At 41.0% G+C, this 23348-nt stretch overlaps 1 protein-coding gene across 11 annotated transcripts in view; it reads left to right on the top strand.

Annotated features, from left to right (window-relative positions):
* The window catches only part of LOC118393084 (nuclear receptor corepressor 2-like), a 186188-nt gene that overhangs the window by 58239 nt on the left and 104601 nt on the right, over positions 1 to 23348 (top strand). For all 11 annotated transcript variants that reach the window (XM_035785364.2, XM_035785361.2, XM_035785371.2 and 8 more), the window contains exon 4: positions 19759 to 19936. In XM_035785364.2, coding sequence (XP_035641257.2) covers positions 19759 to 19936 — 178 coding nt within the window. The remainder of the gene's footprint in view (positions 1 to 19758; positions 19937 to 23348) is intronic.

The raw sequence follows: 23348 nt of genomic DNA, 5'->3' as shown, positions 1-23348 counted from the left end.
GAAAGTTGATGATAAACTTGTAACCCCACTTTTGTGGAAATGGCTCTTCTTCATCTACACCCATTCAGCATCATTCACACCCTCTTAAGCCTTAGCCCCACCCATCTCTTTAAGGATTCACAGGTGAGGCCATGTGCTAAGAGAGTAGTTTAGTGAACAACCAAAGATTTCAAGACTAAAAGTGGATAAAGTAGTATCCTACAATAAGGAAAAACTCCAGGTAAAAAATACACTTCCTAGTCCTTGGTCTATATTCTAATCTGACTTGGGTGCAGGTCATATTGTTCTTCACTTTACTGTCTCTGGTAAACACACACTATATCAAATACATTTTTTGTTTATTTGTCACATGCACAGGATGCAGAAGGTGTAAATTGTACAGTGAAATGGTTATTTGCATAGTAGCAATATCAAAAACAAAACGTGTCCAGATAAAGACATTTTATAATTATTAGATGACGCTTACCTGATACACTTGACTAAATTCATGGTTCATGTGAAGGAAATGCTATAACCACTCATCAACCACATCTGGCTAAGTGGATGGGTCACAATGGTCTAGACATGTACACATGTTAATGAAATACAATAGATGGCTGTAATCACCCACAGACACACCTGGTTAACTTGATGGGTCATGTAATCATCTGGTGGAGCTGGATGGCTAGCAGGCTAAACAATGAACCAGCATAATCCCAACTCATACTACTACCAGTAAAAACATTGTCATAGCTGTAGTATTAAACTGCAGGTAGCTAAAGCTAACAACTAGGTCCAACGTTAGCTAGCTAACATTAGGCTGTAGCTAGGATTGCAAATGGATTTCTGATTCAATTAATATTATTACACAGATCATACATGTAATGTTAGCAGGTTTCCTCCAGATGTGACGCTTGGCATTCAGGCCAAAGAGTTCATTCTTGGTTTCATCACACCAGAGAATCTTGTTTCTCATGGTCCTTTAGGTGCCTTTTTGGCAAACAGTTTGGCCTGGCGGCCAGCTCTAGGAATAGTCTTGGTGGTTCCAAACTTCTTCCATTTAAGAATGATGGAGGCCACTGTGTTCTTGGTATCCTTCCCCAGATATGTGCTCGACACATTCCTGTTTCGGAGCTCTCCGGACAAGTCCTCCGACTTCATATTTTGGTTCTTGCTATGACATGCATTGTCAACTGTGGGACCTTATATTGACAGGTGTGTGCCTTTCCAAATCGAATTTACCACAAGTGGACTCCATTCAAGTTGTAGAAACATCTCAAGGATGATCAAAGGAAACAGGATGCACCTGCGTTCAATTTTGAGTCTCATAGCAAAGGGTCTGAAAACGTATGTAAATAAGGTATTTCTAAAAACCTGCATTTGCTTTGTCGTTATAGGGTATTGTGTGTAGATAGAGAATTTGTTGAAATTTAAATCCATTTTAGAATAAAGCTGTAACATAACAACATGTGGAAAAAGTCAAAGGGTCTGAATATTTTCAGTATGTTATGATATGTTTACTAAGATTTAAGGTTTGTATCATTCACAACTAAAGTTGCCAAATAAGTCTACATCTAGCCTGTAGGACCTGTTTCAAATGAATACTTTGACACTCGCTCTGTAATGGGAAAAATATCCTTTCTAATTTATTCTATTCTTCTTACTATAAAAAAATACTGACACAGGACTTTATAAGCATATCTTGTCAGCTAATTGAACAAGCCAGATAACATGTATCTACAGTAGGCCAACTCAGTCTGTTCACCTGAAATACATTTTCTTCATATCATACTGTTTCTCTAGACCTGCCTAAAATAAATAATGGATTTATTGTGATGGTGTACATTCAATTTTGTTTTAGACTTTTTTAAGTGCAAATGATCCAAAGGTGCTCAACAGCGTTGTGTTGAGGCCAAGAGATGCTAAACGTGTTTATGTTTAATTAAAGGTCTTTTGCATGACAATAACCAGCTGCCAACATTTCATGACCGCCACAGCCCTATCTGTAGGCAAGTACCATGGTCTTGTAGTGGATGCAAGGTTTGACTGGAAGCTAGTGGAGTGTTCGGAGGAGCGGGGTGACTTGGGAGAGCTTGGGAAGGTTGAACACTTGGTTGACTGGAGAGTTCTGGATAAGTTGCAGGGGTTTGATGATAGATGCGGGGAGCCCAGCCAACAGCGAGTTGCAGGTATTCAGGCGGGAGTTGACAGTGCCTGGATTAGGACCTGCACCGCTTCTTCTGTGAGGTAGGGTCGTACCCTACGGATGTTGTATAGAGCATGATCCTGCAGGAGCGAGTCACTTCTTTGATGTTTGCAGAGAACAACAAGGTGTTGTCCAGGGTCACGCCAAGGTTCTTTGCACTCTGGGAGGAACACCGTGGAGTTGTCAACCATGATGGAGAGGTCTTTGAGCGGGCAGGTCTTGCCTGGGAGTAAGAGCAGCTCCGTCTTGAAGAGGTTGAGCTTGAGGTGGTGGGACGACACCCAAGCTGAGATATCTGCCAGGCACACAGAGATGTTGCCGCCTGTGTGTCAGAAGGGGGAAGGAGAAAAGTAGTTGAATGTCATCCACATAGCAATGATAGGAGAGATCATGTGAGAATATGTTGGAGCCAAGGGACTTGGTGTATAGAGGAAAGGGCCTAGAACCGAGCCCTGGGGGACACCAGTCGTGAGAGTACGTGGTACAGACACAAATCCTATCTCTGACACCTGGTAAGAGCAGCATACCAGGTAGGTTGCAATCCAAGAGTGTGCAGAGCCTAATGCCCTGCCTCAGAGAGTGGAGAGGAGGATCTGATGGTTCACGGTGTCGAAAGCAGTGGATAGATAGATCTCGGACGATGAGAACAGAGGAGAGAGAGTCAGCTATGGCAGAGTGGAGAGCAGAGCCTCCTTGACACAGAGAAGAGCGGTCTCGGTTGAGTGACCCAAGACTGCTCAAATAACCTTTTTTCTCAGCATTAGCTGAAAAAGGAGACCTTTGTTTGTCAAAAAAATAGATGCGCAAGCATGAGTGATGTGCTAGCATTAGGAAATCTGTTGGTTTGCCCTGTGCGGAAACAATATCATTTATTTGAACTCAAGATGTATGTTCTAGCATATTCTCTGAAGGACACTTTAGCTCAATATTTCCCTTTCATTGCTTTCACTGTATGTTTTTCTTGAGGCACAGCACTCTGTCTAGGCTATTGCATCATGTATAAGTTTTCCCATCTATTTTTGAACAACTATCAAACAATTGTCTCGATGATGTTCAGTTTGTGTGCCATTCAGTGGAAGGGTAAACCCATTTGTATCTTTTTGACATTCTCTCCTTATTGATTTGCTATTACTGTACTCTCTTTTGTTCCCTAATCCTACCATGGAGCTCCTACTCCTGGCCCCCTCTCTCTCTCCCAGCCTCCCCTGCTCTCTGCACAGCTGCAGAGTTGAGCTGGTCCTTGGGAGGGGATGGTAGTAGAGAGATTGGCAGAGTCACAAACGCGTAGTGTTTTCACGATAACGCAGCGCTATCAGCACGCATGATCTGTGCTCTGCTCATAATGGGGCCTGAGCCAGTGAGAGACTAATGGAGCCGTTGTTGTTTCTTGTCACTGCGCTGCGCACCGCTACCCCTCGCTGTCCCTCACCCCTCTACCCTACCTCCCATACCTCTCTCTCCTTTTCACTCCTGACAAATCCTCCCCAGGGAACAGATTTTGTTGCACACTCACACATAAGATTGGAGAGAGAGAAGTGGGGTGGGGGGTAGTATAAAAAAATCCACAGATCTTGATGTGATTATGTAAGTGCCAAGCCTCTATGGAAATCAGAGTGTGTGTGTGTGTCAGGAAAGGGAGTAAGCAGGGGAAGGGCTTTCACACACCATCTGGGTTTTCATATTCTTTTTTTGCAACACTGTTTAAGAAATTATACACAGAAAAGTCCGTAATTTTGCAGTCCAGGCCACCCCATTACACCTTTCAGATTCAGCATTGCATAAGTAATAAATATGTCCTTGCTACATTCCTGCTGTCTAGTCATTGGGGATAATATAGCAGAATGGGTCTAAATGACAATAGTAGCACTGGTGTCCTGCAAGACGTACACTCTCTGCTCCCTGGCACTAAAATAAACCTCACAGTAGGCCTTTGGCTCTGTACTGGCAATTATGGTTGGTTCCCAGTCCCCCCCAAGAAGCCACTTTCATTTTGACATTAGCTGTCTTGTTACTGATGCTGTTTTCACATAGGATGTGCGGTTTATATTATTTCAGGCCAATGTTTTAAATGACAACAAACAGGCCCATTTTTACCACATTCTTGTCTGCCTATGCCTTTTGTGTCTACCGTGCGCATGCCAGTGACTTGAGGTGTGCAGATGAATTATTTTAGGCAGGTCCTAAGAGATATTATAAGACTAATAAAATGTATTTTCTAAATAATAGGATGGTATCTTTGGAGTTTTATGTCCAAATGAATGAAATCTCTAGTTAATTATTTGGTTCATTAAACAGACAAGACACACCTACCCCGATGAATCAACGCACATATACTGAGTGTATAAATCTGCTCTTCCCATGACATACTTACCAGGTGAATCCAGGTGAAAGTTATGATCCCTTATTGATGTCACCTGTTAAATCCACTTCAATCAGTGTAGATGAAGGGGAGGAGACAGGTTAAAGAATGATTAAGACCTGGATTATGTATTTGTGCCATTCAGAGGGTGAATGGGCAAGACAAAATATTTAACTGCCTTTCAACGTGATATGGTAGTAGGTGCCAGGCGCAGGCGTTTGAGTCTCAAGAACTGCAACGCTGCTGAGTTTTTTTGTTTTGTTATAACTCTCAACAGTTTCTTGTGTGTATCAAGAATGGTCCACCACCCAAAGGACATCCAGCCAACCTGACACTGTGGAAAGCATTGGAGTCAACATGGGCCATGCCTGTTCCTAATGTTCTGTGCACTCAGTGTACAGTCGTGGCCAAAAGTTTTGAGAATGACACAAATAGTGTCTTTAGATATTTTTGTCAGATGTTACTATGGAATACTGAAGTATAAGTACATGCATTTCATAAGTGTCAGACTTTTATTGACAATTACATGAAGTTGATGCAAAGAGTCAATATTTGCAGTGTTGACCCTTCTTTTACAAGACCTGTGCAATCTGCCCTGGCATGCTGTCAATTAACTTCTGGGCCACATCCTGACTGATGGCAGCCCATTCTTGCATAATCCATGCTTGGAGTTTGTGGGGTTTTGTTTGTCCACCCTCCTCTTGAGGATTGACCAGAAGTTCTCAATGGGATTAAGGTCTGGGGAGTTTCCTGGCTATGGACCCAAAATATCGATGTTTTGTTTCCCGAACCACTTGGTTATCAGTTTTGCCTTATGGCAAGGTGCTCCATCATGCTGGAAAAGGCATTGTTCGTCACCAAACTGTTCCTGGATGGTTGGGAGAAGTTGCTCTCGGAGGATGTGTTGGTACCATTCTTTATTCAAGGCTGTGTTCTTAGGCAAAATTGTGAGTGAGCCCACTCCCTTGGCTGAGAAGCAACCCCACACATGAATGGTCTCAGAATGCTTTACTGTTGGCATGACACAGGACTGATGGTAGCGCTCGCCTTGTCTTCTCTGGTCAAGCTTTTTTACCGGATGCCCCAAACAATTGGAAAGGGGATTCATCAGAGAAAATGACTTTACCCCAGTCCTCAGCAGTCCAATCCCTGTACGATTTGCAGAATATCAGTCTGTCCGTGTTGTTTTTCCTGAAGAGAAGTGGCTTCTTTTCTGGATGACACCAGGCCATCCTCCAAAAGTCTTTGCCTCACTGTGCGTGCAGATGCACTCACACCTGTCTGTTGCCATTCCTGAGCAAGCTCTGTACTGGTGGTGCCCCAATCCCGCAGCTAAATCAACTTTAGGAGACGGTCCTGGCGCTTGCTGGACTTTCTTGGGCGCACTGAAGCCTTCTTCACAACAATAGAACCGCTCTCCTTGAAGTTCTTGATGATCCGATAAAATATTGATTTAGGCGTAATCTTACTATCAGCAATATCCTTGCTTGTGAAGCCCTTTTTGTGCAAAGCAATGATGACAGCACGTGTTTCCTTGCAGGTAACCGTGGTTGAAGAGGAAGAACAATGATTCCAAGCACCACCCTCCTTTAGAAGCTTCCAGTCTGTTTTTCAAACTCAATCAGCATAAGTGATCTCCAGCCTTGTCCTCGTCAACACTCACACCTGTGTTAATGAGAGAATCATTGACATGTCGTCAGCTGGTCCTTTTGTGGCAGGGCTGAAATGCAGCTGGAATTTTTTGGGGGGGCTTCAGTTAATTTGCATGGCAAAGAGGGACTTGGCAATTAATTGCAATTCATCTGATCACTCTTCATAACATTCTGGAGTATATGCAAATTGCCATCATACAAACTGAGGCAGCAGACTTTGAAAATGAATATTTGTGTCATTCTCAAAACGTTTGGCCACGACTGTATATTTGTGGGTATGAATATAACAGAATAAAATACAAATAAAATGTATCAACACTACGTTATCAAGTTATATTTTGAGCCCAAGCCCATGCTTTTTTGATCCAAGTTGAATCTCTTTCCTACCCTTACTCCACTTTGTTAGGGAGCAGGTATAGGGTCTGACATTGAGAGTATCTTCATCATGTTACCGCAAAAAAATAATAGCAGTCCTATTTTCAAACTCATGTGAGTATCGTGTTCATATTCCACAGCCTCCGCATGCTTTTGGTACTCGATTGAGGCCTAGCCTTGATTTGGGCGACATTATTGCATACTAAATGTTTATGATCAGATAGAAACGAGAAAATGAATAGATGAGCCAAACCGCCTCCACTTATTTGCCCAGCTACAAACCAATTAACCAAATAGCCTATACAGATTGAGATTCTGTGAAACAAAATCACATGGATTGAGACAAGTCAGTGAAGTCCCAGGCTTTTGGTCGGCAGTAGTCCTCGGCTACGAAGCAACTGTGAGTGAGGAGCAAAAATATAAAACTTGTTAAACTACATAACATGCTGGCTAACTGTTCTAATAAAGGAGACAACTAGACACTATGGTCATGAGCAGCGCTCTCCTCAATTTCTCCAGCCTAATTCTAGTCTAACCAATATCAAAACAGAGATACATTGAAAACCAAAAATATTACTTTTTATTTTCTTTAGCAAGACAGGTCCCCGCGCTTATCTCAAAGCGTCCCAATCAAAACTTTGCAGAAATGATCATCTAGTTGACCACACGGGGGTAAGCTATTGCTTAAAACGTATTACAATGATGAGATGACTTGGAGTTTAAGTAAGAAACAATTTCATACATGCCTTCAGTTGCATTAGCCTACTTTATTCCAATATCTTCGTCATTCAATGATATTTATTCCCACAGTAATTATTTCTGAATCCATTCAGTTGTGGTTAAGATAACAGTTCATGCTTGGTGGTGGGCTATACGAAGGGATGGGAGAAGTGATATGCCTCGCAAAGTTTCGAACTGGCAGGAGGATGGTTAAATGGTGCTGCCTAGCATCCATCAAGAGTTTAAGAACATAGTGCGTGCCAATACTGCCTCGGCATTACAGCTATGTTTCATACAAAGCCGTAGGCAGAAGTTTACAGAAATGATTGCTAGGTCGTTAGGTGGAAATAAAAGTTTCTGCTTTGATATCGGCAATCCCTTTCAGATAAGGAAAAGGCTAAATAAAGTTGGTGGGAAAATGTGTTGGTATGAAAGCGATGACATTTCAGCATCTAGGCCAACCTAAAAATGCCTCGAAGGCAGGCATTTAGAAAGTCATGGCCTCATATGGAACAGAGCAACATTTACCAGTGATTAACATTTACTGATGTAAGTCGTTAACCTATTATTCAAAGCTTTTCATTTCACAAAACATTGACGCAAACAGACGTCTTTTCCAGACCCTTGTTTATAAAGTTTATACTTATTGTTTGAATTCCCTGAGTTTGATAAATAGCATGTTTGAGTTTAAAACCACACATAAAGCAGACCATGACTTATCATATTACAGCCCAGCTCCTCCCCCCTTCCCCTCTACCCATGACTTTGGTCATGTAATTGTTAGCATTCCAGGCCACCCAGCTCTTTTCTAATTGTGTGGTACAGTACAGGGATGTTGCAGGGGAGGTCAGACTAGACGCCACACATGGTTTTGGGCTTTTGTGTGTGGCCTAGTGAGTACTGACCACTTGACAATGCAAAGCTCAACAAATTGAAGAGCAACTAGGCTTTATGCTTTGTTTTATTGTAGTGTATTTGTCTGAGTCTGAAGGTCTTTTACTGAACTATGTACATTTTGGGGGTCTGTTTGATCTGCCTCAGTATTCCAGTCTACTGAAAAACTATGCTCCCTCTGAGTCATGGGCTTTAATTAGACATGCCAGTAGCTTATCATGTCAGACTGTACAGCAGACACAAGTAATATTTAAGGTCATTATGACTTTCACGTTTTTAGCCAATCACCCAGGGTTTGTGTGCAGACATGGAAAGCATCAAGTAGGCTAGTATGTGAGGGCAGTATGCTGCTCTGAGTGAGTAAAATAATGAGTGGCCTAATTGTTCTCGTGTAGTTTCCTAGTTTTTTAGATGTGAGGGCAGTATGCTGCTCTGAGTGAGTAAAATAATGAGTGTCCTAATTGTTCTCGTGTAGTTTCCTAGTTTTTTAGACCACTCACCGTGTTGGCCTTACAAATGGATGAGCTAAACATTAGTCATGTTGTCAAATCCCACAGCTCCCGAGGAACATTATCTGTTTTGAGTGTTTCATAGATTGAACATTTTTCATGTAGCACAGTTGTGTTCCCAAGTGACGAAGCATTTCTACCACTGTACTGTGGGGGTGGAGGAGCTCTCAGGAATGGATATTGGCAACCACTCGAAGGAGAAATCTGTCATCCTCAAAGAAACCAGCACAATGACTCAATATTACTCTGATACATCATATAGTCCTAATACACAATGGAACATTTTGTTAATAGAGGGCTTTTGTCTACCCACTAACATTGAACGTGATCTGTGTGATTTGATTTAACAAACTTACAATTCTAAAGAGTTTAAAAAATGTATTTATTACATTTTCATTTGCACAGAGCTGCCCTGGTGCCAGTTTGCCAATGTGTCCTCCTGCTAGTCTGCTAATGAAGTTGCGCTGAGACTCAGATTTGTCACTTAAAAATGTACAGTGCCTTCCGGAAGTATTCACACTCCTTCACTTTTCCCACATTTTGTTGTGTTACAGCCTAGATAATACATTGCTTGAATTGAGATTTTTTTGCCACTGGCCTTTATCCCCCATAATGTCAAAATATAATTGTTTAACAAATGAATTAAAAATGAAAAAAGGACATGTCTTGTGTCAATAAGTATTCAACTCCTATGATATGGCAAGCCTAAATATGTTCAGGAGTAAAGACGTGCTTAACAAGTCACATACGTCGCATGGCCTCAGTCTGTGTGCAATAATAGTGTTTAATGATTTTTGCATGACTACCTCATCTCTGTACCCCACACATACAAATAACTGTAAGGTCCCTCAGTCGAGCAGTGAATTTCAAACACAATCACAAACAGACACAATCACAAATACGGGGAGGTTTTCCAATTCCTCACAAAGAAGGGCACCCATTGGTAGATGGGTGGAAAAAAAGCAGATATTGATATCCCTTTGATCATGGTGAAGTTATTAATTACACTTTGGATGGTGTATCAATACACCCAATCACTACAGAGATACAGGAGTTCTTCCTAGGATTGCACTTTTTTTAGGGAGTATTCAGAGGTGGAAACTCTCCGTGGGAATTAACAAGTGTATATATGGGAATTAATATTAATACAATTTAAATGTCAATGTTTTTTGAATTGGAAATAATAACCATATCATATGGAGACAGAAATATAAACCTTTTATCATAAGTAGACGTAATTGCAAATTATTAAATTCTTCCAATAGAAATGTAAAAAAACAATTGTTACAAATTGAACTTTAATTAAATGAGGTCACATGGGATGATTTCACTGAACAACAAAAGAAAGGGAATATTGAATGATCACTAATGATCCATTGCATCTCCCCAAAAACATTTTCAACATACATCTGTAAAGTGATTTAGAAACTAAACCTTTGGTTGTCTTCCTCTCAGGCTTCCATGTCTTCTCCCTGAACTTCCTTTATGTCCGTCCACCTCTTGAACATCAGACTCTCAGGCCTCATTTTCACTGTCACTTTACAACCTTGTTGAGGATGGCTTGTTGTCAGGCTCAAAAAAACTAAAATTTGCCCGGATAGCCACCAATTTTTCAACCCTTGTATCGGTCAGCCTGTTGCGTGCTTTGATGTGTGTGTTCCCAAACAAGGACCAGTTGTGCTCTGAGGCGGTTGATGTTGGTGGGATTTGGAGGATGACAGAGGCAACAGTGGAAAGAGCCTCAGATCCACAAAGTCCCTTCCACCAGGTGGCTGATGAGATATGTTGGCACGACTGCCATGTTGCATCTCCATCCCAAAGCCCTTGCTTGTAAGTGTACTTTGCCAGACTGCCAAGAACCTTGCCCATATCCAGGCCAAGGTGGCGAGACAAGGTAGTGATGACACCATAGGCCTTGTTGATCTCTGCACCAGACAGGATGCTCTTGCCAGCGTACTTGGGGCCCAACATGTATGCTGCGGCGTGTATGGGCTTCAGGCAGAAGTCTTCATGCTTTTGGATGTATTTCAGAACTGCAGTTTCCTCTGCTTGGAGCAACAGTGAAGTGGGCAGGGCAGTATGGATTTCTTCTCTTACATCTGCAGCCAGAGTCTGAACATCAGACAGGATGGCATTGTCGCCCTCAATCCATGCAATGGCACTGCTATAGGTTTCAGGAGTTTCATGCTGCTTTACCACTCTCTCCCAAAATACATCATCCAGGAGGATCCTCTTGATGGGGCTGTCCATATAGGCAGACTGGGATATGACCATAAAAGTAGAAAGTTTGCAGCCATCCATTTCCTGATGTCTGAAACACATGCTTCTAGCGAGGGCAATTTTGGGGCTTCACTATGTTTCATTGAAATGTACAGCTGTGTGTCATCTGCATAGCAATGAAAGTTAACATTATGTTTTCGAATGACATCCCCAAGAGGTAAAATATATAGTGAAAACAATAGTGGTCCTAAAACGGAACCTTGAGGAACACCAACATTTACAGTTGATTTGTCAGAGGACAAACCATTCACAGAGACAAACTGATATCTTTCCGACAGATAAGATTTAAACCAGGCCAGAACTTGTCTGCGTAGACCAATTTGGGTTTCCAATCTCTCCAAAAAAATGTGGTGATTGATGGTATCAAAAGCAGCACTAAGGTCTAGGAGCACGAGGACAGATGCAGAGCCTCGGTCTGATGCCAGTAAAAGGTCATTTACCACCTTCACAAGTGCAGTCTCAGTGCTACGATGGGGTCTAAAACCAGACTGAAGCATTTCGTATACATGGTTAGTCTTCAGGAAGAGTGAGTTGCTGCGCAACAGCCTTTTCAAAAATTTTCGAGAGGAATGGAAGATTCGATATAGGCCGATAGTTTTTTATATTTTCTGGGTCAAGGTTTTGCTTTTTCAAGAGAGGCTTTATTACTGCCACTTTTAGTGAGTTTGGTACACATCCGGTGGATAGAGAGACGTTTATTATGTTCAACATAGGAGGGCCAAGCACAGGAAGCAGCTCTTTCAGTAGTTTAGTTGGAATAGGGTCCAGTATGCAGCTTGAAGGTTTAGAGGCCATGATTATTTTCATCATTGTGTCAAGAGATTTAGTACTAAAACACTTGAGTGTCTCTCTTGATCTTAGGTCCTGGCAGAGTTGTGCAGACTCAGGACAACTGAGCTTTGAAGGAATACTCAGATTTAAAGAGGAGTCTGTAATTTGCTTTCTAATAATCATGATATTTTCCTCAAAGAAGTTCATTAATGTATTACTGCTGAAGTGAAAGCATCCTCTCTTTGGGAATGCTGCTTTTTAGTTAGCTTTGCGACAGTATCAAAAAGGAATTTCGGATTGTTCTTATTTTCCTCAATTAAGTTGGAAAAATGGGATGATCGAGCAGCAGTAAGGGCTCTTCGGTACTGCATGGTACTGTCTTTCCAAGCTAGTCGGAAGACTTCCAGTTTGGTGTGGCGCCATTTCCGTTCCAATTTTCTGGAAGCTTGCTTCAGAGCTCAGGTATTTTCTGTGTACCAGGGAGCTAGTTTCTTATGAGAAACATTTTTAGTTTTTAGGGGTGCAACTGCATCTAGAGTATTGCGTAAGGTTAAATTGAGTTCCTCAGTTAGGTGGTTAACTGATTTTTGTCCTCTGGCGTCCTTGGGTAGACAGAGGGAATCTGCAAGGACATCAAGGAATCTTTGTGTTGTCTGTGAATTTATAGCACAACTTTTGATGTTCCTTGGTTGGGGTCTGAGCAGATTATTTGTTGCAATTGCAAACATAATAAAATGGTGGTCCGATAGTCCAGGATTATGAGGAAAAACATTAAGATCCACAACATTTATTCCACGGGACAAAACTAGGTCCAGAGTATGACTGTGACAGCGAGTAGGTCCAGAGACATGTTGGACAAAACCCACTGAGTCGATGATGGCTCCGGAAGCCTTTTTGAGTGGGTCTGTGGACTTTTCCACGTAAATATTAAAGTTACCAAAGATTAGAATATTATCTGCTATGACTACAAGGTCCGATAGGAATTCAGGGAACTAAATGAGGAATGCTGTATATGGCCCAAGAGGCCTGTAAACAGTAGCTATGAAAAGTGATTGAGTAGGCTGCATAGATTTCATGACTAGAAGCTCAAAAGACGAAAACATATTTTTTTTTGTAAATTGAAATTTGCTATCGTAAATGTTAGCAACACCTCCGCCTTTGGGATGCACGGGTGATATGGTCACTAGTGTAGCCAGGAGGTGAGGCCTCATTTAACACACTAAATTCATCAGGCTTAAGCCATGTTTCAGTCAGGCCAATCACATCAAGATTATGATCAGTGATTAGTTAATTGACTATAATTGCCTTTGAAGTAAGGGGTCTAACATTAAGTAGCCCTATTTTAAGATGTGATGTATCATGATCTCTCAATAATGACAGGAATGGAGGAGGTCTTTATCCTAGTGAGATTGTTACGGCGAACACCGCCATGTTTAGTTTTGCCCAACCTAGGTCGAGGCACAGACACGGTCTCACGGTCACAACCCCAACAGGTGTTGCTGGGCAGCTTCAATGTGGTGCTCTTCTCACTTTGCTTGGTGAGGTAGATTACTGCTATAACTTGATGACCCTTCACATACCTAACCATTTCTTTGGCTTGCTTGTAGAGCGCATCCATTTTTTCCAGAGCCATGATGCACTTGAGAAACAGATTCAATGCATCAGCTGCACAGCCAATGGGGGTGATGTGAGGGTAGGACTCTTCCACTTTAGACCAATCAGCCTTCATGTTCGCAGCATTGTCTGTCACCAGTGAAAATACCTTCTGTGGTCCCAAGGCCATTGATGACTGCCTTCAGCTCATCTGCAATGATGTGTCTGTTGTCCCTTATGTCTGCTCTTGTAGAATACTGGTTGAGGGGTGGAGATGATGTAGTTAATTATTCCTTGCCCACAAACATTCAACCACCCATCAGAGATGATTGCAATACAGTCTGCTTTCTCTATGATTTTCTTGACCTTCACTTGAACTCTGTTAAACTCTGCATCCAGCAAATTAGTAGATAAAGCATGTTTGGGTGGAGGGGTGTATGCTGGGTGAAGAACATTCAGAAATCTCTACCAATGCACTGCCTTTAAGAATCAGAGGTGAACCAGTTGCATACACAGCTCAAGCAAGACATTCATCAGCATTTCTCTATGTTCCTCCATTGAGTAAAATAACTTCTGATTCCAGGAGGACCATGAGCTGTTGTCATCGATAAGGTGTCTGATTCATCATTTTCACCTCAAATAGAAGTAGAGAGACTTTTGTCAGAGGTTGCTTGTTGTGAGCGCTGAGGGAACTTTATGTACTTGGCCAGATGATATTGCATCTTTGTTGCGTTCTTCACTTATGATTTGGCACAGTATTTGCAAATGTACACAGCTTTTCCTTCTACATTAGCTGCAGTGAAATGTCTCCACACATCAGATTCCTGTAAAGATTAGGGAGAAAATGCCAAAAAAAACTCATACAATTCCATGTACAGATAAATAGTTAAGCAGATTAAGTTAAAAATAGTTACATAGTTAAGCAGATCAAGTTAGATTAAAACAACTTCTTGGAAGATAAATGTTTTTAAATGAAACATGTATGGACACAGGTGAATTAACACTCTTCAGTTAGCAGGCTCAAGCAAGCTAAAACCCACATGGTAGCAAAAACTAACTAGCAGAAATTGTTAACAAGTTAGAAATTATTTAAACACACGTTGCTGTAGGCTACTATTTACTATTTAACAAAAAATAATGTATGTCGTATAAAATATATTCACCACACCCAGTATTGAAATCAAAACTTACCAGAAAGCATGTAGTCCTTGGCTCAGACAGTGTAGTAGTGTGGGCTCAATAGCATCTCATTAGTGTGCTAGATCTTGCGAATCAGCTGTACATGTGATGGAAGAATGTGTTGTGTATGCAGAGGGTTGCAATTCCATTGAATTGGGGACAGTTTAACCAAAATATGCCACGAGAAAGGACCTAGAATTGCCTTGTGTGTATTCCACAAAAAAGGTTGACTTGTCACGTTCTGACCTTATAACAAAATAACTGTCTTTGTTTTAGTATGGTCAGGGCGTGAGTTGGGTGGGTTGTCTATGTTTGTTTTTCTATGTTTTGGGATTTCTGTGTTTGGCCTGGTATGGTTCTCAATCAGAGGCAGTTGTCAATCGTTGTCCCTGATTGAGAACCATACTTAGGTAGCCTGGTTTCACTTTTGAGTGGTGGGTGATTGTTTCCTGTGTCTGTGTTTGTACCATACAGGACTGTTTCGATTTTCGTTTGTTCATTCACATTGTTATTTTGTATTTTTGTAGTGTTCAGTTTTATTATATTAAAATGGACACTTACCACGCTGCACATTGGTCCGACATCTCTTACTCATTGGTCCGACATCTCTTACTCCTCGTCAGAAGAAGAGGACAATCGTTACATGCCTGTTATAAGCTAACTTTTAAAAAATGAATTTAACCAAACATCTCCCAATTCCCGGTCATAACTTCCCATGCAAAATTTCCAGAAATTTGCCGGAAGGTTTCCGACCCTTTGCAACCCTAGTCCTTCCTAACTCAGTTACCATAGAGGAAGTAATCATTAAGGACTGGGGAGTTTTTCAGGATAAAAAAAAGAAACGGAATGGAGCTAAGCATAGACAAAGTCCTATAGGAAAACCTGGTTGTCTGCTTTCCACCAGACACTGGGAGATTCACTTACCTTTCAACTGGACAATAACCTAAAACATAAGGCTAACTCTACACTGGAGTACCAAGAAGACGGTGAATATTACTGAGTGGCAGAGTTATAGTTTTCACTTAAATCTGCTTGAAAACCAATGGCAATGCTCGAAAAGGGTTGTCTAGCGAATAGCCTTGGGCGGGATACCGTATACCGGGGTATTTGGAAAAAGCCACGGCATGGTCAATACTGTCAACTATTTATTTGAAGTTTTTCAACCCCCCCCCAAATATTTGTAGCTACTTTTTAAGTTAATAATTGTAGTCACCTCGTGCAATACGTTAGGTCATAAAGCAGATTGCATTCTTAATGTCACCTGTCAGATTATTTTACATTATGTTTACCGTAATTCCCCAGAACATTTGAGCCAGTCACGTGTTTTTGTAAATAGCACAACGGGAGAAAGTGGTTCTATATAAGTGTTATATATCTATTGGCGAGTCTCTTTTGTGCAGAGCACATGAGGTGATGAAATTACACTTGTATGCAATTCACTACTAAATGTGTGCCGTCAGATATCTTAATGGCTTTCTGCAAGGAGTCAGAGCTCTGGATGAGTTATCGCTTTAGCTGCAATTTCTTCCCCCTGTGCTTACTACTACCATTCTTTTCTCCTCCGCTCTTCTCTCCGTACACATGCTGAGCTTCCTTCAGAAAAGCATGCATCACAATATTGTTCATTTGCAGTTTCTCTCATTTACTTTCCCTTGTAAATGTCCACAGTCACTGAACATGACATTTGGTAGCTACTAGCTATGCTTTATGAGCTGGATTTGCCAGATTTTTAGAAACCATATGACTCTATATACAAGGACTTGTCTTGGGCAGTATCCAGATTGTCATGCCTTCATACCGACCTTGTGCCATACCAGGATGTTCGGTAATACCGGTACTAAGCACAAAGGGCGACGTTTTTAAACCCCACTCATACTCTGTAATCCGAAGGTTAGCATTGCTAACAAGTACATGTAAAATCCCATAGAGAATGCTAACGATCTCATTGTGAACATTTTGTTCTGTTTTTGACCTAAACTATACAAGTAATGCTACACAGTTTGCTGTATGCACAAAACAAATATTAGCCAGCAAGGCTCTTGATCCAGGAGGGGATTCTCTGCTGTTACCAAGCGAATGCTTGATTTTGGAAGACGCTAATCACTTAGCTAGATAGCTAACTAGTACATGTAAAATCCCATAGAGAATGCTAACTAAATGCAAACCAAATGTACAACTGCAGAGCATTTAGTACATTTTAGACAGTTAACTTAATAGTTATAAGATATCTATCTTGCAAACATTTTGTTGTGAATTCCATACTGCAATTAGATCACCTGGCGCCTGCTGCACAACCGTGAGTGACTCACAAGGCTCCGGTCTCTTGTCATTATGTGCTTGTAAACAAACACTACGTGACTGGGGACCATTGTAAGCTTCATGATAATGCGACAGATTAAATGAAGAACGCAATATTCTTTATCTCCTAAATTGTTTCACAAGTTGACTGAAGGTATTTACTTAAGTAGCTACAAATATTCAAATGTATAAAAAAACAAACAAATAAATAGTTTCAACGGGATTCACGTTATTGAAAAACTATCCAGTGGCCTTTTCCAAATACCCCGGTATACGGTATATCGCCCAAGCCTAAGGACTACCTTTAACAATTTACACTGAAACTTTTGCAAAAACACATTTCAAATCAAATGTTATTTGTCACATATGCCGAATACAACCGGTATAGACCGGTTACTGTGAAATGCTTACTTAAAAGCCCTTAACCAGCAATGCAGTTTTAAGAAAAATAAGAGTTTAAAAAATAAGAGTTTACTAAATAAACTAAAGTTTAAAAAAAAGTTACACCTTAAAATAACAATAACGAGGCAGTACCAGTACTGAGTCAATGTGCAGTGGTACTGGTTAGTCGAGGTAATTGAGGTAATGTATGTATGTAGGGGTAAAGTGACTATGCATAGATAATAAACAGCGAGTAGCAGCAGCGTAAAATACAAAAATAGTCTGGCTAGCCATTTGATTAACTGTTCAGCGATCTTATGGATTGGGGGTAGAAGCTGTTAAAGAGCCTTTTGGACCAAGACTTGGCACTCCGGTACTGCTTACCGTGCGGCCGTAGAGAGAAAAGTCTATGACTAGGGTGGCTGGAGTCTTTTTGACCATTTTTAGGGCCTTCATCTGAAAGAGGAACAGTGCAGATGTGAAGTTTGGTAACAGAATTTTGGTAAAATATCCCTCAGTGTTTTTGTGACCACGTTTTCCTTAAACTCTGTTACATATCTGCTCTGAATTAAGATTTGAAGATGTCTGCAAAAATAATGGTGTGTCAGGTATGACATGACACCTTGAGTTTGAAAAAAATCTATTTTGGTTATTAAAGTGAAGTGGATTTACAGTCATTAACACAATTGCGAAATGCATAATAATGGATATGAATGTCATGATGTTCATGGCGATGTTTCCTAAATATGTACACATAGGTAGAAATGCAATATGCTCCTTTGCATATTTGGGTATTATTCTACACTCTGGCTATTATTTTAAAGAGCTCTGCCATTACCAGATCTGAACAAATCAGAGGTCTATGTTTCACAAGTTTGGACATCAAAGTATAACTCAGGGAAATCTGCACAGGACAGTAGAGTCAAGTTCAGTACAGTACATTAGTGTACTCAACTCTAGTGTGCTCTACTGTGTACTGCACTGAACACTACTACACTATTTTACTCTACTGTACAGGACTGTACTGAACTATACTCTACTTTTCTTTACTATACTGTAATGTACTGAACTATACTCTACTTTTCTGTGGTCTACTGTGCTCTAATGTACTGTCCAAACTTGTGAAACATAGATATCTATGATTGCTACAGATTTGGTCTGGACCAGACAAGATCTGAACCAATCATGGACCGCTGTTTGGGCTAAATGATGGCCGGTCCAGATGTCTGTGGATGTTGAAATCAAGGCCAGGGCAGATTGATGAAATGTAAACTACTTTTCAACGTCCAGTGTCAGTCGGTGCTCAGTGGTTGAGGATGCTGGTTACAGTAAATGGAAAGGGAGGGTGTGAGTAAGAGCCAGAAGAGGTGACATTAATTGGAGAGAAGAGAGAGAGGGAGGTGTTGTCCATACTTTTCACACCACCAGACCACCAGAAGACCGAAAGAGAACTGAGAACTTATCAGCTGAAAATAACAGTATGCCAGTGGAAGGGAGGACAGTAGCATGTGGCCCAACTGTGGTTGATGACTAATACGATTTCCCATTGTAGCCAATTCAATTACCGATTTGGTAACATCATTTTGAGTTTTAATTGATATCAGTAAAAACTAATGGATAGGTCTACCTGTGAACTTTCATTATCCTCCCTCATGAGGGAGTGAAATTAGAAAGTATCTTAAAGGAATGTTGGTTTTTGTTAACGGAATTTCAAGGTTCAAGGCAATGTTTCTTAAACGTACAGGAGGCAGAACAAATAATCCATCAAAACTATGAAATAACACATGGAATCATGTAGTAACCAAGAAAATGTTTAACAAATCTAAATATATTTCATATTCTTCAAAGTAGCCACCCTTTGCCTTGATGATATTTATATTAGAATATTTGTTTTTATTTAAAGTGTATTTAACTAGGCAAGTCAGTTATGAACAAATTCTTATTTACAATGACGGCCTACCAAAAGGACTCCTGCAGGGATGGGGGTCTGGATAAAAAAATTAAAAAAAATACAACAACAAAAAATATATAAGACAAAAGACATATTACGACAAGAGAGACCTAAGACAACACCACAACATGGCAGCAACACATGACAACAACATTGTAGTAACACAACATGGTAGCAGCACAAAACATGATACAAACATGATTGGGCACAGAAATTACACAAAGGGCAAGAAGGTAGAGACAATACATCACGTGAAGCTGCCATAACTGTCACTAAGCCTGTCCATGATTGAGTCGTTGAATGAAGTGTTGGAGATAAAATGGTCCAGTTTTAAGACTTTTCTGCTAGACTCATTTTCAATCTATTTGACAAGAAATCAAAGCCTTTGTCTATTCCTCATTTTTAGGATGGAAAATAATTTAATAATGTATTTATGCCTTAATTTCTCCAAAATATAGAATCTTAGCTTTCATTTGACACCCAATTTGACATCCTCTTATGAACTTCACATGTTGGTGCTCATAGGTAATTTTACATGGAAATGACCTACACCATCAGTTAATTAATATAGATGTTAACCTGTCTTCTCTCCCTGTGCTTTCTCCTGACAGAGGTCAGGAGCAACACATCCGCTATGAACACATCTACTTACCTGAGCCCAACAACCAATCAGAGGTGGAGTATGTTGAGATAAAGCGTCCCCGCCTGGACCTTGGGGCGGAGTCTCTCATGAGGCACTCATCCCACCGCCCACAACTTCCTCTGGGAGGGGCTGAGGACATGTCAAAGGTCAGTATTGATTACTTGACAGAAGGATCTCAAAGGCCAAAGTCGATTAAATCTCTTGAGGGACTTTCATTTTGAATTCTTTGTTTGAGTTCTGAAAGCTGGGTGATGCTGGCATGTCAAAGGTCACTGTTGGATTATGGACTAAAATGACTCCTGCTTTGATGTGTGTTTGGTTCAAAGTAGGGCTGACCCCAATTAGTTGACTGGTCAATTGTTTAGTTGTTAGGTGGTTGATCAAACAAGATTGTTTTAGTTGAGCAGTAACAAATATATATACAGTACCAGTCAAAGGTTTGGACACACCTACTCATTCAAAGGTTTTTCTTTATTTTTAATATTTTCTACATTGTAGAATAATAGTGAAGACATCAAAACGATGAAATAAAACATGGAATAATGTAGTAAACAAAAAATTGCTAAAACAATCCAAATATATTTATATTTGAGATCCTTCAAAGTAGCCACCCTTTGCCTTAATGACAGCTTTGCACACTCTTGGCATTCTCTCAACCAGCTTCACCTGGAATGCTTTTCCAACAGTCTTGAAGAAGTTCCCACATATGCTGCGCACTTTTTGGCTGCTTTCCTTCACTCTGCTGTCCAACTCATTCCAAACCATCTCATTTGGGTTGAGGTCAGGTGTTTGTGGAGGCCAGGTCATCTGATGTAGCACTCATCACTCTCCTTGGCCAAATAGCCCTTACACAGCCTGGAGGTGTGTTGGGTCATTGCCCTGTTGAAAAACAAATGATAGTCCCACTAAGCGCAAACCAGATGGGATGGCATATTGCTACGGAATGTTGTGGTAGCCATGCTGGTTCAGTGTGCCTTGAATTCTAAATAAATCACCAACATTGTCACCAGCAAAGCACAATCACACCACCTCCATGCTTCACGGTGGGAACCACACATGCGGAGATCATCCGTTCACCTGCTCTGCGTCTCACAAAGACACGGCAGTTGGAACCAAAATCCAAATTTGAGATTTATCAGACCAATGGACAGATTTCCACCATTCTAATTTCCATTGCTCGTGTTTCTTGGATCAAGCAAGTATCTTCTTATTGGTGTCCTTTAGTTGTGTTTTTTTTACAGCAATTCAACCATGAAGGCTTGATACACGCAGCCTCTTCTGAACAGTTGATGTGTGTGTTACTTGAACTCTAAAGCATTTATTTGGGCTGCTATTTCTGAAGCATAATATGGACTTGGTCTTTTACTAAGAGGCATGCCCCCTGCATGTTAATAGTTGATATAATGTTTCAAGTTCGTTGTAGACAGGCCATGTGTAGCCAATGTGATTTATAGGATATTTATTTTTATCAGGATATTTTCTAATATTTTTAATTGTTGGCTTTATGTAAGATATTTTTACATAGTTGCCAATATACAGTGGCAAGAAAAAGTATGTGAACCCTTTTGAAATACCTGGATTTCTCCATAAATTGGTCATAACATTTGATCTGAACTTCATCTTGGTCACAACAATAGACAAACACAGTCTGCCTAAACTAATAGCACATCAACAATTATACAGTTGAAGTAAGAAGAAAATGCGCCTTCTGGAGTGGCCCAGTCAGTCCTGACCTCAACCCGATTGAGATGCTGTAGCATGACCTCGAGCGGTTTTCACACCAGGCATCCCAAGAATATAGTGTAACTGAAACAGTTTTGTAAAGAGGAATGGTCCAAAATTCCTCCTGACCTCTGTGCAGGTCTGATTCGCAACTACAGAAAACGTTTGGTCGAGGTTATTGCTGTTAAAGGAAGGTCAACCAGTTCTTAAATCCAAGGGTTCACATACTTTTCCCACCCTGCACTGTGAATGTTTACACTGTGTTCAATAAAGACATGAAAATATACAGTTGAAGTGTATGTAAACTTCCGACTTCAATTTGAAGTATTCCGACCGTTTGCTATGAGACTTGATATTGAGCTCATGTGCATCCAGTTTCCATTGATCATCCTTGAGATGTTTCTACATCTTGATTTGAGTCCACTTGTGTTAAATTCAATTGATTGGACATGATTTGGAAAGGCACACACCTGTCTATATACGGTCCCACAGTTGACAGTGCATGTCAGGTCAAAAACCAAGCCATGAGGTCGAATTGTCCGTAGACCTTCGAGACAGTGTTGTGTCGAGGCACAGATCTGGGGAAGAGTACCAACAAATTTCTGCATTATTGAAGGTCCCCAAGATACCAGTGGCCTCCATCATTCTTAAATGGAAGAAGTTTGGAACCACCAAGACTCTTCCTAGAGCTGGCTGCTCGGCCAAACTGAGCAATCGGGATAGAAGGGCCGTGGCAGGAGATGACCAAGAACCTGATGGTCACTCTGACATAGCTCAAGAGTTCCTCTGTGGCGATGGGAGAACCTTCCAGAAGGACAACCATCTCTTCAGCACTCCACCAATCAGGCCTTTATGGTCGAGTGGCCAGACGGAAGACACTCCTCTTGGAGGTTTGCCAAAAGGCACCTAAAGGACACTCAGACCATGAGGAACAAGATTATCTGGTCTAATGAAACCAAGATTGAACTCTTTGGCCTGAATGCCAAGCATCACGTCTGGATGAAACCTGGCACCATTCCTACGTTGAAGCAGGGTGGTGGCAGCATCATATTGTGGGGATGTTTTTCAGCGGCAGGGACTGGGAGACTAGTCAGGATCGAGGGAAAGATGAACAGAGCAAAGTACAGAGATCCTTAATGAAAACTTGCTACAGAATGTTCAGGACCTCAGATTGGGGCGATGGTTCACCTTCCAAATTGACAACGACCCTAAGCACACAGCCAAGACAAGGCAGGAGTGGTTTCAGTAAAAGTCTCAATGTCCTTGAGAGCCCAGCCCGGATATGACCTGAAAATAGCTGTGCAGCGACACTCACCATCCAACCAGACTGAACTTGAGAGGATCTGCAGAGAAGAATTGGAGAAACTCCCCAAATACAGCTGTGCCAACCTTGTGGCATCATACCCAAAAAGACTTGAGGATGTAATCGCTGCCAAAGGTGCTTCAACAACGTGCTGAGTGACGTAGTCTGAATATTTATGTAAATGTCATATTTCCGTTTGAAAATGTTCATAAATTCGCAAAAAAATTTAAAAACCTGTTTTTGCTTTGTCATTATGGGTCATAGTGTGTATATTGATGATGGGGGGGGATTTAATTCATTTTTTAATAAGGCTGTACTGTAACAGAATGTGGAAAAGGTCCATGGGTCTGAATACTTTCCGAATGCGGTATATGTCATTTAGCAGACACTTTCATCCAATACGACTTAGTCATGCGTGCATACATTTTATGTATGAGTAGTCCCGGGAATCAAATCCACTACCCAGGTGTTATGAGCACCATGCTCTACCAACTAAGCTACAAAGGACCACTGGTGGTGGTATACACAGCAGC

This window comes from Oncorhynchus keta, chromosome 14 (genome assembly GCF_023373465.1).
Source record: "Oncorhynchus keta strain PuntledgeMale-10-30-2019 chromosome 14, Oket_V2, whole genome shotgun sequence".
Lineage (NCBI taxonomy): Eukaryota > Metazoa > Chordata > Actinopteri > Salmoniformes > Salmonidae > Oncorhynchus > Oncorhynchus keta.
This window is presented reverse-complemented; position numbering and strand designations above follow the sequence as displayed.